At 31.2% G+C, this 17,160-nt stretch overlaps 1 protein-coding gene across 1 annotated transcript in view; it reads right to left on the reverse strand.

Moving 5' to 3' along the window:
• Positions 1-17,160, reverse strand: part of LOC149800417 (uncharacterized) — an 85,499-nt gene that overhangs the window by 28,967 nt on the left and 39,372 nt on the right. The window contains exons 8-12 of the mRNA XM_089960056.1: positions 15,679-15,764; positions 14,017-14,211; positions 5,330-5,425; positions 2,944-3,204; positions 821-906 (exon numbers count right to left, since the gene is read on the reverse strand). Coding sequence (XP_089816182.1) covers positions 821-906; positions 2,944-3,204; positions 5,330-5,425; positions 14,017-14,211; positions 15,679-15,764 — 724 coding nt within the window. The remainder of the gene's footprint in view (positions 1-820; positions 907-2,943; positions 3,205-5,329; positions 5,426-14,016; positions 14,212-15,678; positions 15,765-17,160) is intronic.

A 17,160-nucleotide genomic window follows, 5' to 3' on the forward strand; every position in this document is an offset into this window, starting at 1 on the left:
ATGGCAGAGAGTACACTACTTTACCATGATGGCAGAGAGTACAATATTTTACCATGATGGCAGAGAGTACACTACTATACCATGATGGCAGAGAGTACACTACTATACCATGATGGCAGAGAATAAACTACTTTACCATGATGGCAGAGAGTACACTACTTTACCATGATGGCAGAGAGTACAATACTTTACCATGATGGCAGAGAGTACAATACTTTACCATGATGACAGAGAGTACAATACTTTACCATGATGGCAGAGAATACACTACTCTGCCATGATGGCAGAAAGTACACTATTTCTAACATGATGGCAGAGAGTACAATACTTTACCATGATGGCAGAGAGTACACTACTTGACCATGATGACAGAGAGTACACTACTTTACCATGATTACACTTATTTAATGAAGAGGAACAAATTCTCCCAGTGATAATAAATTTTTGATCTCCCTTGACTTAATTTTGGAGTGCCGATCATATTCCATATACGTGAGCATATTCAATAATAGTGCAATATTTGCAATTTTGATGAATTTGATCTCACAATTGTCATCCAGAGCGCTAAAAGCTGAGGAATGGTAACATACAATATTAGTCCTCATTATTCATATATATATATATATATATATATATATATATATATATATATATATATATATATATATATATATATATATATATATATATATATATCAGCAATGCGCCGCGATGAAATATCCGAAATTCGATTATCTTCAGATTTTAATACCTTGTAAATTTGTCAATTCCCATATTTCATTGTGTGCTTTATCAGAAAACACGGAAAGAAAAAACTTACAGTACATCGATTTCGCTGTCACTGTTTTCCTCAAGATACGTCATTACTTGATCCAGGACGGAGCTACTGACTGGATATCCCTCCAACTGTAGATAGAGGACACAAATATAGGATACAGACACAGTTTTAAGAGAGTTATTTGTGTCAATCAGAAAGAGCTGTTGATATGTCAACTTTTTAATCATTATAATACTTCATATTGCTTTTATTTTAGAGCTTCGATGCTACTATTAATACTACTACTACTACTACTGTTGCTGCTGCTAATGCTACTACTACTACTATTGTTATTACTGCTGCTACTACTAAGAAATAATAATAATAATAATAATAATAATAATAATAATAATAACAACAACAGCAGCAATGAAAACACTTACGTAAAATTGTCACACTACTACTACTATTACTACTACTACTAATAATAATAATAGCATTATTATTATTTTTATTATTATTATTATTATTATTGATGTTGTTGTGATTATTATTATGACGCTTTCTGCACTTGCATTTTTGCCCTAATAATATTTGCACTTTTGGATGTTCCTGTTGTATACTACTATCTACATTTTAATTAAATTGATTATTTTGAGACAGATGTTCTAGACCTTAAAGGTACTGAAAGAAATATAACCTCATTAAAATATTCTAACTAGTCCAGTTTGAATTATTGCCCTTTAAATGATTAGACAGGCTAAAACTTCATAAATCTAATGCATTTTTTTTAAAAAAGGTAAATGTGAATGATATTGAGTAATAGGAAAAGCAAAAAGAAAACTCAAAATACTATTCAGTGTCAGACATGATCAAGATACAACCTCCATCGTCGCGGATCGGACATAATCAAACAAAACCTTTATCGTCAGAAATCTTTTCTTGAAAAAAACTATCGACGTTTATTATATTGGGGCACTGTCTTTTTACAATGAGGTATCTGTGAATGATTATTTTAATAACAAGACTGCCAATTTTCAATTACAATATTTTCAGTTTATTGCATGAAAAGTAACATTATTAATGCAAAGTTTGCCTCTAAATGGGTCTTTACACCAATTTCTCCTTCGTATGAAAAAGAATTTATGGTGAACGTCCACAGCTGATAAATCACGGTCAACGTTAGATAATCTATGATCGCATGACGTTATGTAACTAATGCAAACAGAATAGTATAAATTCAGATTGAGCGCAGCATCGGCTTTCTGTGTTAAACATGCCACGTATAAATAACACATGACGTCCCTCTTCCACCTGTTGTCTACATTTTAGATAAGGCCAAGTTCTCAAGGCCCACTACAATGCACACCCGCTTATGTGTGTGTGTGTGTGTGTGTTTCGTACTATACAAAATTTGCACTTTCCACAAATATATATTTAATTACCAACTTCTTTTTACTTTGCCACTGCTTTTCGATTAATGTTCTTTGGGATTAGGAAGTTTAAAATGTTGATGTCATTTCATGTTCGTCTAGTTAAACAGCAAACTTGTATCATAATATGCTTGCCTCGTAAAGCAAAACTATGCATACTGACAGATTTACTTTATTCCAACCAGGGTAGTATTAACCATTAAGCAGACTAAGCACGTGCTTAGGGCACCAGGGCCAAAGGGGGCACCACAAAGTTGAGAAAAGGGTGAAAAGAAAAAAAAAACACGAATGAAGATTTGTAAATTTTTTTTTATAAAATTAGTGCAAATTGATCATAATGTTCTGTTTCTTGATTATGGTGCACCCTAGGGTTATCTTCCCAAGTGTACGTGGAAAGGAGGGGGGCACCAAGATTTGTCAGTGCTTAGGGCACCAGTGAGCCTTAATCCGCCCCTGATTCCAACCTATTAGCCTTAAGCAGTCAACGCTTATTTTCAAGTTACTGATTATGTAATTAACATTTTTATATATAAAAAACTACTGAATTTGTAATTTCAGTGTTAACTACTGAATTTGTAATTTCAGTGTTAACTACTGAATTTGTAATTTCAGTGTTAACTACTGGTTACTTTGTAATTTCAGTGTTAACTACTGGTTACTTTGTAATTTCAGTGTTAACTACTGGTTACTTTGTAATTTCAGTGTTAACTACTGGTTACTTTGTAATTTCAGTGTTAACTACTGGTTACTTACTTCAAATGCATACTCCATTTCCTCCCTCGATAACTGGGAGCTGCTATCCTTGTCCAGTTTTAGAAAAAAGTCTATTGACCGCATGTGTTCTTTCATGAACATCAGGATACGGACTGGGTCTATGTCGAAAATGTTTTTCGGATCAATCTTGTGTACTTCCCCTTTGTTCATTGGCAACGCCTCCTTGAACCGAACCAAGAAGATTCGCTTCTCTTGAATTGTATCTAGTATAGTTTGGAATTCTTTGTCCACTGTAACTCCCTGTATATATTATAAACCCTGCGTCAGAGCATTGATAATGTTCATGCATTTAAAGCCTCAATGCCGCCGTTTATAAAATATTTCACCATTCTTTCAGTATAAGTACAGTTTGGACGGAAGAAAATAATTTATTATAAAGCTATCTGGCATAACCAGTTCTTTGAAATAATTAAGATGTTAGATTTAAACGACGTTCAAATATTACGTTTAGAAATAAGAGGTGCCGCCCTTTACTTCAGTCAACGAAGTTGTTTGTAATTCCGTTCTTTGTCGAGAGTACTCCAGAACTAGTGACGTAATACATTCGACAAATTCTATTACTGTCTGATCTAATAACAAGAACATTCTGACGTGGATCACAAATCCAAAGGGAATGAAGTGAGGCAGGTCCACTTGCTTTTAAGTGGATCTGAGAATATAAAGCGCGCATAAGATAAAAATTAGACTCGGGTTAATGTGAGTGATCAGATGGGGTGCTGAATAATTCGAATGACGATCTTTGGCTGAAGACATTTTGACATATCGTGGTGTTGGCGTCTCATGTTTACAATGGAAACATTATCAAAACTTGTGTTACAACTTTCGACTGAAATCTGTTGACCCACGCGTGTCGACGATCAGCATCAAATTAATTCATACATTTGTGAAAAATGGCCGGGTTTCTCAGTTACAGGGAGAAATTACAAGGCTTATAATGTGATGAAACTTCGTTATTATCTGGCTATAATGAAACCCAAAGATCTTTAGGACCAATACTTTTCAAGATTCCGTATATTTCAGAAGATTTGACAAATACGACCTTTTGAACGTAACGGCGGCATCAGGGTTTAACAATATACTGGTTATAATAATATATTTTGCATGTGCGAAGATGAAAGTGATGAGTTAATTGGTCATATTTATGGTTCTTAGTTGGTATTCCGATCAAAAATATATTAAAAATTCACCACATACAGAATAAGCTGTCACTAATCAGATCCAAGGATACTAATAATCAATAATTTAATCTGACAGGCATCCGTAAAAGTTCTTGCTCTTGTGACCTTCATTATTCTCTGTCCACTTACGTTTTGTAGCCTATCAGATAAATCGTTGCATTTCATGTTAGGGAGAGTTGTCCTAAGCGACACTTTCAGCAGTGTGAACGCTGTAATTTGATTGGCGGATCTGAAGGTCAGTATAACATGACGTCGTATAAATCATTGTCATATCTACTTACTGATAAAAAAGATCTTGATTTTAAACTCGGACTGACTTCTCACATAAAATATATCTTGATTTTAAGAATGCGGACTGACTTCACATAAAATAGATTTTGATTTTAAAATCAGATTATTTTAACACATAACGTCTTTAAAATTTTTAAAATCAGATTATTTTAACGCATAACGTCTTTAAAATGTGATTGTGAAAAGCATGTCATCTATTCAAAGGTAAATTAGGTCCATTACTTAGGATGACAACTCCAATTTTGAAATTTAATTTTGTACTCTCGTTCCTGGTTAGATGCATGATTGATAGAAAATATATCACCATCAGAGTACTATAAGATTGAGGTTTCATGTAAATGCGAGGCGACTATTTTTAGATCATATGCATATGTTTACCGTAGGATAGTAACGTACACACGCAACGTCGCACCTGTCAGCCATTTCTTGTTCAAGATTGTGTAAATACAAGTAAAGTATTGAAGGGACGCAATCAGCGTAATATACAGGCAAAGGGGACATATACTCATTCATTATTGACCAACTGCACTCACTTCTCAAGTTTACAATGATTTTACATAACGTGTCAGAGTGTTCGCCTTTTACTACACTGTCGGGCATAATTTTTTTTATGTACACCTTTTAACTGTTCTAGTTTTCGGCCTGTGATAAAGATGCCTGCCTTGTCTTTGTCCCTTAAATGTATTTAGCAAACAATAGACGATCATGATTCAGTCATTCAACCTCTTTAATTAAGTGCACTAGCTTCATTTCTGAATTGTTTTATACAAGTATGGTTAATGATAGCATAAATGCAGGATTTTATCAATTAGTATAATGTAAACGTCCCAGCCTTTGAGTGATCCTAATTGATTTTCCGTATACAAGCTAACAATTAAAATATGTTGACCACCCACCTCCAAATCTAGCTCTTTCAATCCACTCTGATGGGCCTTCAAGAGTCTGTTCAGAAATATTCTTGTCATAGGCGCTGTAATTGGATTGTATCCAAGCTGAAAAAGTAGAGATAGCAGTAGCTGGATCATATCGCAACTGAAAACGTAGAGATAGCTGTAACTGGATTGTATTGTAACTGAAAGAAAACATATAACTGTAATTGCATTGTATTGCAACTGAAAAACGTCGAGATAGCTGTAATTTGATTGTATCCTAACTCAAAGAGTCGAGATAGCTGTAACTTGATTGAATCACAACTGAAAGAGCAGATAACTGTAACTGGATTGTATCCCAACTAAAAGACAAGATATAACTGTAACTGCATTGTATTGCAACTGAACACGTAGAGATAGCTGTAACTGGATTGTATCCCAACTGAGAGTGTAGAACTAACGGTAATTAGATTGTGTCCCAACTGAGTATCGCAACTAAAAGAGTAGAGATAGCAGTAATTGAATTGTATCCCAAATGAAAGAGTAGATATACCAGAAATTGGATTGTATCCGAACTAAAACATTAGAGATACCAGTAATTAGATTGTATCCCAACTGAATGAGTGGAGATAGCAGTAACTGGATTGTGTCCCAACTGAAAAATTAGAGATAGCAGTAATTTGATTGTATCCCAACTGAAAGAGTAGTGATAGCAGTAATTGGATTGTATCCCAACTGAAAGAGTAGAGATACCAGTAATTGGATTGTATCCCAACTGAAAGAATAGAGATAGAAGTAATTGGATTGTATCTCAATTTAAAGAATAGAGATAGCAGTATTGGATTGTATCCCAACTGAAAGAATAGAGATAGTAGTAATTTGATTATATCCCAACTGAAAGAGTAGAGATAGCTGTAATTGGATTGTATCCCAACTGAAAGATGAGATATATCAGTATTGGATTGTATCCCAACTGAAAGATTAGAGATAGCAGTACTGGATTGTATCCCAACTGAAAGATTAGAGATAGCAGTATTGGATTGTATCCCAACTGAAAGAGTAGATATACCAGTAATTGGATTGTATCGTAAATGAAAGAATAAAGATAGCAGTATTGGATTGTATCCAAACTTAAAGAGCAGAGGTATGATTATTGGGTTGTATCCCAACTGAAAGAGTAGAGATAGCAGTAATTGGATTCTATCCCAACTGAAAGATTAGATATAGCAGTAACTGGATTGAATTGCAGCTGAAAGGGTAGAGGTAGCTGTTAATGGCTCTTTAATTAGACATAGATATGTAGAGCATCCATTAATTTAAACATTATACAATCCGGACATTGATCTTGAAGATACATATCTGATAATTTTATCATATTTGTTAGACAGAGCTATATATCTATGTTTGCATGCCAAAGCCTGGACAGGCGATATTTGGTGCAATGAAGAAATTTCATTTTTTATTTATACTCTTGCTGAGCACAGTTTGATTATGTTCATGATCATTTGGAAAAAGAGAACCTTTTATTTATTGATTATTTTAACTTTTATTTATTAATATTTAGAAACAAATATAATACTGCATTTGAGAAAATATATGTCACAAGGATATGTTCATGGTGTTCGTCCCCTTTGAAGCTTAAATTTGTTTGTAACCAAGTTCTAAATAGTAGTGGTACAATTTAAATCATCCATCAGAAAGGTAAAAAAGTAAATGAAGTTTTAATAAGTCTACTATAGAATTACTTTATACAAGGTAAAAATATAAAATACTTTGCCTAATATGATTATAGCATGGATATAATGGATAATATGATGATTACAGCACGGATAGAATGGATAATATAATGATTATAGCATGGATAGAATGGATAATATGATGATTATAGCATGGATAGAATGGATTATATAAGGTTATAGCATGGATATAATGGAAAATATGATGATTATAGCATAGATATAATAGGTAATATGATGATTACAGCACAGATAGAATGGATAATATCATGATTATAGCATGGATAGAATGGATAATATGATGATTATAGCATGGATAGAATGGATTATGTAAGGTTACAGCATGGATATAATGGATAATATGATGATTATAGCATAGATGGAATAGGTAATATGATGATTACAGCACGGAAAGAATGGATAATATGATGATTATAGCATGGATATAATGGATAATATGATGATTACAGCATGGATAGAATGGATAATATGATGATTATAGCATGGATAGAATGGATAATATGATGATAATAGCATGGATAGAATGGATAATATGATGATTATAGCATGGATAGAATGGATTATATAAGGTTATAGCATGGATATAATGGATAATATGATGATTATAGCATAGATGGAATAGGTAATATGATGATTACAGCACGGATAGAATGGATAATATGATGATTATAGCATGGATACAATGGTTAATATGATGATTACAGCACAGATAGAATGGATAATATGATGATTATAGCATGGATATAATGGATAATATGATGATTACAGCACGGATAGAATGGATAATATGATGATTACAGCACGGATAGAATGGATAATATGATGATTATAGCACGAATAGAATGGATAATATGATGATTACAGCAAGGATAGAATGGATAATATGATGATTATAGCATGGATATAATGGATAATATGATGATTACAGCACGGATAGAATGGATAATATGATGATTACAGCATGGACAGAATGGATAATATGATGATTATAGCATGGATATAATGGATTATATAAGGTTATAGCATGGATAGAATGGATAATATGATGATTATAGGATGGATAGAATGGATAATATGATGATTATAGCATGGATAGAATAGATAATATGATGATTATAGCATGGATAGAATGGATAATATGATGATTATAGCATGGATAGAATAGATAATATGATGATTATAGCATGGATAGAATGGATAATATGATGATTATAGCACGGATATAATGGATAATATGATGATTACAGCATGGATAGAATGGACAATATGATGATTACAGCATGGATAGAATGGATAATATGATGATTATAGCATGGATATAATGGATTATATAAGGTTATAGCATGGATAGATTGGCCAATATGTTGATTATAGCATGGATAGAATGGATAATATGATGATTATAGCATGGATATAATGGATAATATGATGATTATAGCACGGATATAATGGATAATATGATGATTACAGCATGGATAGAATGGATAATATGATGATTATAGCATGGATAGAATGGATTATATAAGGTTATAGCATGGATATAATGGATAATATGATGATTATAGCATAGATGGAATAGGTAATATGATGATTACAGCATGGATATAATGGTTAATATGATGATTACAGCACGGATAGAATGGATAATATGATGATTACAGCATAGATGGAACAGGTAATATGATGATTACAGCACAGATAGAATGGATAATATGATGATTATAGCATGGATATAATGGTTAATATGATGATTACAGCATGGATAGAATGGATAATATGATGATTATAGCATGGATAGAATGGATAATATGATGATTATAGCATGGATATAATGGATTATATAAGGTTATAGCATGGATAGATTGGCCAATATGTTGATTATAGCATGGATAGAATGGATAATATGATGATTATAGCATGGATATAATGGATAATATGATGATTATAGCACGGATAGAATGGATAATATGATGATTATAGCACGGATAGAATGGATAATATGATGATTATAGCATGGATATAATGGATTATATAAGGTTATAGCATGGATAGATTGGCCAATATGTTGATTATAGCATGGATAGAATGGATAATATGATGATTATAGCATGGATATAATGGATAATATGATGATTATAGCACGGATAGAATGGATAATATGATGATTATAGCATGGATATAATGGATTATATAAGGTTATAGCATGGATAGATTGGCCAATATGTTGATTATAGCATGGATAGAATGGATAATATGATGATTATAGCACGGATAGAATGGATAATATGATGATTATAGCATGGATATAATGGATTATATAAGGTTATAGCATGGATAGATTGGCCAATATGTTGATTATAGCATGGATAGAATGGATTATATGATGATTACAGCACGGATAGAATGGATAATATGATGATTACAGCACGGATAGAATGGATAATATGATGATTATAGCACGGATAGAATGGATAATATGATGATTATAGCATGGATATAATGGATTATATAAGGTTATAGCATGGATAGATTGGCCAATATGTTGATTATAGCATGGATAGAATGGATAATATGATGATTATAGCATGGATATAATGGATAATATGATGATTATAGCACGGATATAATGAATAATATGATGATTACAGCATGGATAGAATGGATAATATGATGATTATAGCATAGATGGAATTGGTAATATGATGATTACAGCATGGATATAATGGTTAATATGATGATTATAGCATGGATATAATGGATTATATAAGGTTATAGCATGGATATAATGGATAATATGATGATTATAGCATATTTGGAATAGGTCATATGATGATTACAGCATGGATATAATGGTTGATATGATGATTACAGCATGGATAGAATGGATAATATGATGGTTATAGCATGGATATAATGGATAATATGATGATTATAGCATGGATAGAATGGATTATATAAGGTTATAGCATGGATATAATGGATAATATGATGAGTATAGCATAGATGGAATAGGTAATATGATGATTACAGCATGGATATAATGGATAATATGATGATTACAGCATGGATAGAATGGATAATATGATGATTATAGCATAGATGGAATAGGTAATATGATGATTACAGCATGGATATAATGGTTAATATGATGATTATAGCATGGATATAATGGAATATATAAGGTTATAGCATGGATATAATGGATAATATGATGATTATAGCATAGATGGAATAGGTAATATGAAGATTACAGCATGGATATAATGGTTAATATGATGATTACAGCATGGATAGAATAGATAATATGATGATTATAGCATGGATATAATGGATAATATGATGATTACAGCACGGATAGAATGGATAATATGATGATTACAGCATGGATAGAATGGATAATATGATAATTATAGCACGGATAGAATGGATAATATGATGATTACAGCATGGATAGAATGGATAATATGATGATTATAGCATGGATATAATGGATAATATGATGATTACAGCATGGATAGAATGGATAATATGATGATTACAGCATGGATAGAATGGATAACATGATGATTATAGCATGGATATAATGGATTATATAAGGTTATAGCATAGATAGATTGGCCAATATGTTGATTATAGCATGGATAGAATAGATAATATGATGATTATAGCATGGATATAATGGATAATATGATCATTATAGCATAGATGGAATAGGTAATATGATGATTATAGCACAGATAGAATGGATAATATGATGATTATAGCATGGATAGAATGGATAATATGATGATTATAGCATAGATGGAATGAATAATGTGATGATTATAGCACACATAGAATGGATAATATGATGATTATAGCATGGATATAATGGATAATATGATGATTATAACATGGATATAATGGATAACATGATGATTGTAGGACGGATAAAATAAATAATATGATGATTATAGCACAGATAGAATGGATAATATGATGATTATAGCATGGATAGAATGGATAATATGATGATTATAGCATAGATGGAATAGGTAATATGATGATTATAGCACAGATAGAATGGATAATATGATGATTATAGCACGGATATAATGGATAATATGATGATTATAGCATGGATAGAATAGATAATATGATGGTTATATCATGGATAGAATGGATGATATGATGATAATAGGATGGATAGAATGGATAATATGATGACTATAGCATTAATATAATGGATAATATGATGATTATAGCATTAATATAATGGATAATATGATGATTATAACATGGATATAATGGATAACATGATGATTATAGGATGGATACAATAAATAATATGATGATTATAGCATGGATAGAATGGATAATATGATGATTATAACATGGATATAATGGATAACATGATGATTATAGGATGGATAAAATAAATAATATGATGATTATAGCATGGATAGAATGGATAATATGATGATTATAACATGGATAGAATGGATAACATGATGATTATAGGATGGATATAATGGACAATATGATGATTATAGCATGGATAGAATGGATAATATGATGATTGTAACATGGAGAGAATGGATTATATAAGGTTATAGCATGGATATAATGGACAATATGATGATTATAGCATGGGTAGAATGGTTAATATAATGATTATAACACAGATAGACTGCATAATATAATGATTATAGCATGGATAGAATGGATAATATGATCAATATACCAAGAATAGAATTGATTATATAAGATTATAGTATGGATAGAATGGCTAAAATGTTGATTATAGCGTGGATACAATGGATAATATGATGATTAAAGCATGGATAGAAAGGATAATATGATGATTATAACATGGATATAATGGCTAATATGATCATTTTATCATGGATAGAATGGATAATATGATGATTATAACATGGAGATAATGGATAATATGATGATTATAGCATGGATATAATGGATAATATGATGATTATAGCATGGATGGAATGGATAATATGATGATTATAGCATGGATGGAATGGATAATATGACGATTATAACATGGATATAATGACTAATATGATGATTTTATCATGGATAGAATGGATAATATGATGATTATAACATGGATATAATGGATAATATGATGATTACAGCACGGATAGATTGGATAATATGATGATTATAACATGGATATAATGGCTAATATGATGGTTATATCATGGATAGAATGGATGATATGATGATTTTATCATGGATATAATGGATAATATGATGATTATAACATGGATATAATGGATAATATGATGATTACAGCTCGGATTGAATGGATAATATGATGATTATAACATGGATATAATGGATAATATGATGATTACAGCACGGATAGATTGGATAATATGATGATTATAACATGGATATAATGGCTAATATGATGGTTATATCATGGATAGAATGGATGATATGATGATTTTATCATGGATATAATGGATAATATGATGATTATAACATGGATATAATGGATAATATGATGATTACAGCTCGGATTGATTGGATAATATGATGATTATAACATGGATATAATGGATAATATGATGATTACAGCACGGATAGAATGGATAATATGATGATTACAGCACGGATAGAATGGATAATATGATGATTATAACATGGATATAATGGCTAATATGATGGTTATATCATGGATAGAATGGATGATATGATGATTTTATCATGGATATAATGGATAATATGATGATTATGACATGGATATAATGGATAATATGATGATTACAGCTCGGATTGAATGGATGATATGATGATTATAACATGGATATAGTGGCTAATATGATGGTTATATCATGGATAGAATGGATGATATGATGATTATAGGACGGATATAATGTATAATATGATGATTATAGCATGGATATAATGGCTAATATGATGATTATAACATGGATATAATGGATAATATGATGATTATAACATGGATATAATGTATAATATGATGATTATAGCACAGATAGAATGGATAATATCATGATTATAGCATGGATAGAATGGATTATATAAGGTTATAGCATGGATAGAATGGCCAATATTATCATTATGGAATGGCTAATATGATGATTATAGCATGGATAGAATGGATAATATGATGCTTATAACATGGATAGAATGGATTATATGATGGTTATATCATGGATATAATGGATAATATGATGATTATAGCATGGATAGAATGGATAATATGATGGTTATATCATGGATAGAATGGATGATATGATGATTATAGGACGGATAGAATGGATAATATCATGATTATAGCATGGATAGAATGGATTATATAAGGTTATAGCATGGATAGAATGGCCAATATTATCATTATGGAATGGCTAATATGATGATTATAGCATGGATAGAATGGATAATATGATGTTTATAACATGGATAGAATGGATTATATGATGGTTATATCATGGATAGAATGGATGATATGATGATTATGGGACGGATAGAATGGATAATATGATGATTATAGCACACATAGAATGGATAATATGATGATCATAGCATGGATAGAATGGATAATATCTTGATTATAGCATGGATAGAATGGATTATATAAGGTTACAGGATGGATAGAATGGCCAATATTATGATTATAGCAGATATAGAATGGATAATATGATGATTACAGCATGGGTAGAATGGATTATATAAGGTTATTTCATGCATAGAATGGCCAATATGATGATTATAGCATGGGTAGAATGGCTAATATGATGATTATAACATGGATAGAATGGATAATATGATGATTATTACATAGATAGAATGGATAATATGATGATTATAGAATGGATAGAATGGATAATATGATGATTATAGCATGGATACAATGGATTATATAAGGTTATAACATGGCTAGAATGGATTATATAAGGTTATAACATGGATAGAATGGCTCACCTTCAGTGTTATCAGAGTCTTATTCTTCTCCAAGCCCTTTATCAGTTCAAACAATGCAGGTGGATGAATTTGGTTGCACGTTAGGTCCACGGTGGTTAGGGTAGTGTTGTGGATCAGACAATGGGCCAAAGCCTTACAACCCTCGCATCCAAAACCATTCCATGCCACAATAAATATCTTCAAACCCGTATTATGCTTTGAAAAAAAATGAAAAAAGCAAAGTTATTTTTTTTAGACAAGATTAACTTTTTGGTTGTCATAAATATTGTTTCTTATCCTGTGAAATAACACCCAAGAATGCCACATGTCACACCTACTATGAAATAACACCAAACACTGTCAGCGTCATATTGTGAAATAACACCAAGCATTGCCATGTGTCAGTTATACTGTGATTAAAAAACACCAAACAATGTCATATGTCTGTGTCACTGTGAATAAAACACCAAACATTGTTACACATCACAAGGTACATATTTTGGGGCTGAATTTATTATATCCCGAGACAGGTGGAATATAGGTGCGAAGTAAGTCCCTCGCCTTCTGTTGATGATAAAAAATTAAAAGTAAGAGTAATTTTTAGAAGTTTCCAAGCAAAATTTCAGTATCATGTAATACGATATTCTTAATTATGCATTATATAACACAATATTAAACTTACAACATTCTTAATTATGCATGGTATAACACAGTATTAAATTTACAATATTCTTAATTATGCATTATATAACACAGTATTAAATTTACTATATTCTTAATTATGCATTATATAACACAGTGTTAAATTTACAACATTCTTAATTATGCATTATATAGCACAGTACTAAATTTACAACATTCTTAATTATTCATTATATAACACAGTATTAAATTTACAACATTCTTAATTATGCATTATATAGCACAGTACTAAATTTACAACATTCTTAATTATTCATTATATAACACAGTATTAAATTTACAATATTCTTAATTATGCATTATATAACAGTATTAAATTTACAATATTTTAAATTATGCATTATATAACACAGTATTAAATTTACAATATTCTTAATTATACATTATATAACACAGTATGAAATTTACATTATTCTTAATTATGTATTATATAACACAGTATTAAATTTACAACATTCTTAATTATGCATTATATAACACAGTATTAAATTTACAACATTCTTAATTATGCATTATATAACACAGCATTAAATTTACAACTATTTAAGAACTTTATGTTTTGTTAAATTTCGGCAAAACAGAACTTTGTGTGACCCTTTTCAATATATTGCACGTATTCGAACATTGAAATACTGATAAATCTAGTTCAGGCAAAATTTAAACTTTGTTATTTCTTTTATGGATGGTGATGCAGATGCCATATCTTGCACATTTCTTCTTCCAGTTTCATTTAACGACCTTGACCTTGGCCTCGATTCCACCAGGAAACTTAAACTTAAGTTTAAAATCCATTTTTTAAGACCAGGCTTAAGCTTCAAGACTTCAGTGGTGAAATTCGGATCTAAGGACAGAGTTCTTTATAAGAAGGTCATATTGTAATCTATGTCATTACAAATGAGACGACGCTGCATTAAACATATATCTTTTTGTATTTAGACATTGTTGATGATCAAAAACCGAAAACGATGATTTTGTACCTACCATTAAACCATGGCAAAGACCAATGGCACCTTTATTTCTTATGCAGTTCCAGCTTAAATCTATGGTGGCAATGGTGTCATTATGTGCTGAAATTAGACACAAGTCAGTTGGAACTAATAGCAGTGTTATGTAATGCTAGAGAAAAGACAGACAAAAGATTTGGCAATGGTAATTTTTAATCCCACCGCCATATTTACCAAAAATTCAATTATTATTAAAATGACTTTCATTGCATGAACATTTACGAGTCATGATTAAACCAGATCAGCAACTATTTTGCTAGAGTTACAGTTTCAGTGCTTCTCTAAGGAGGGTGGGAGTCGTCCGCATTATTAAAGATAGATATCCATTTGTGTCGACCGCTCTAGCGTCTGCCTCGGATGCAGGAGGTCGAGGGTTCGAAACCCGGCCAAGTCATACCAAAGATTTATAAAAATAATGGCACTAACATCTGCCTCAGTAGGCGTTCAACATTAAGATGTTAGTGGTACGACTGATCGGCTGGGTGTCAGAATAATGTGAATGGGTAGGACATCATGCTGCATGTCTGTGGCATGATGCCCCAGGGATAGACATCACTATAAACTGCCACACTGCGGACATCGTAGCGATATGACTGAAACCTTTTTAAAGCTACGTTAAAAATCCAAATCCAACACATACACACACAGATATATATATATATATATATATATATATATATATATATATATATATATATATATATATATATATATTGTGTCCTCTGTTCAGCAAGAGGGTTTAGAAAAGTCTTTGCAAAACATTCAAAATATTTCAATTAAACCAGCTGCAAGTACTTTGACAAAAGAATTAATTATCGTGTACATGAAATCATCAACAGTCATTTTACAACGCCTAAACTATTCATATAAATCTACAACAATCGTCATAAAACATCCAAAATATTCATCGAAATCTTATTACACTCAAAACCTTCACATAAATCATCAGCAGTCGTCTTACGACACCAAAACGATTCACAGAAATCCACAACAGTCAGCTTACAACACCCACAATTTTCTTAGACTAATATTCATATCAACAAAATAGACTGTGTCGTGTTTACCAATAAAATAGCTACGAATCGTGTTTACCAATAAAGTAGCTACGAGTTTTGAAACCTGTCACTTTGCCACGAGTTGTCTAAACTTGACAGCGACTTCTTTCACGGATAGTGGATATATGAATCAAATTATGCTCACTTATTTGTGTACAAATTACAATGGCTTTTTCTGTACATATTATGGTGACCCTTTTTGTACAAATTACGATAGTTTGAGAAATGTCAACGAAGAGCAACAGGTTTTGCCATGCCGATGTTCTTAATCCTTTTAACATTAAACAACATCAGGTCCTTAAGAATTCTACTGCATTGCTGTAAACAAGGACGAAATAACAAGGTCAAACTGACTTACATAATAAGCAGGTCAAATTGACTTATAAAATAGCATGGTCAAATTG

This window comes from Sinohyriopsis cumingii, chromosome 5, assembly GCF_028554795.1.
Source record: "Sinohyriopsis cumingii isolate HCF-2022 chromosome 5, ASM2855479v2, whole genome shotgun sequence".
Taxonomy (NCBI): domain Eukaryota; kingdom Metazoa; phylum Mollusca; class Bivalvia; order Unionida; family Unionidae; genus Sinohyriopsis; species Sinohyriopsis cumingii.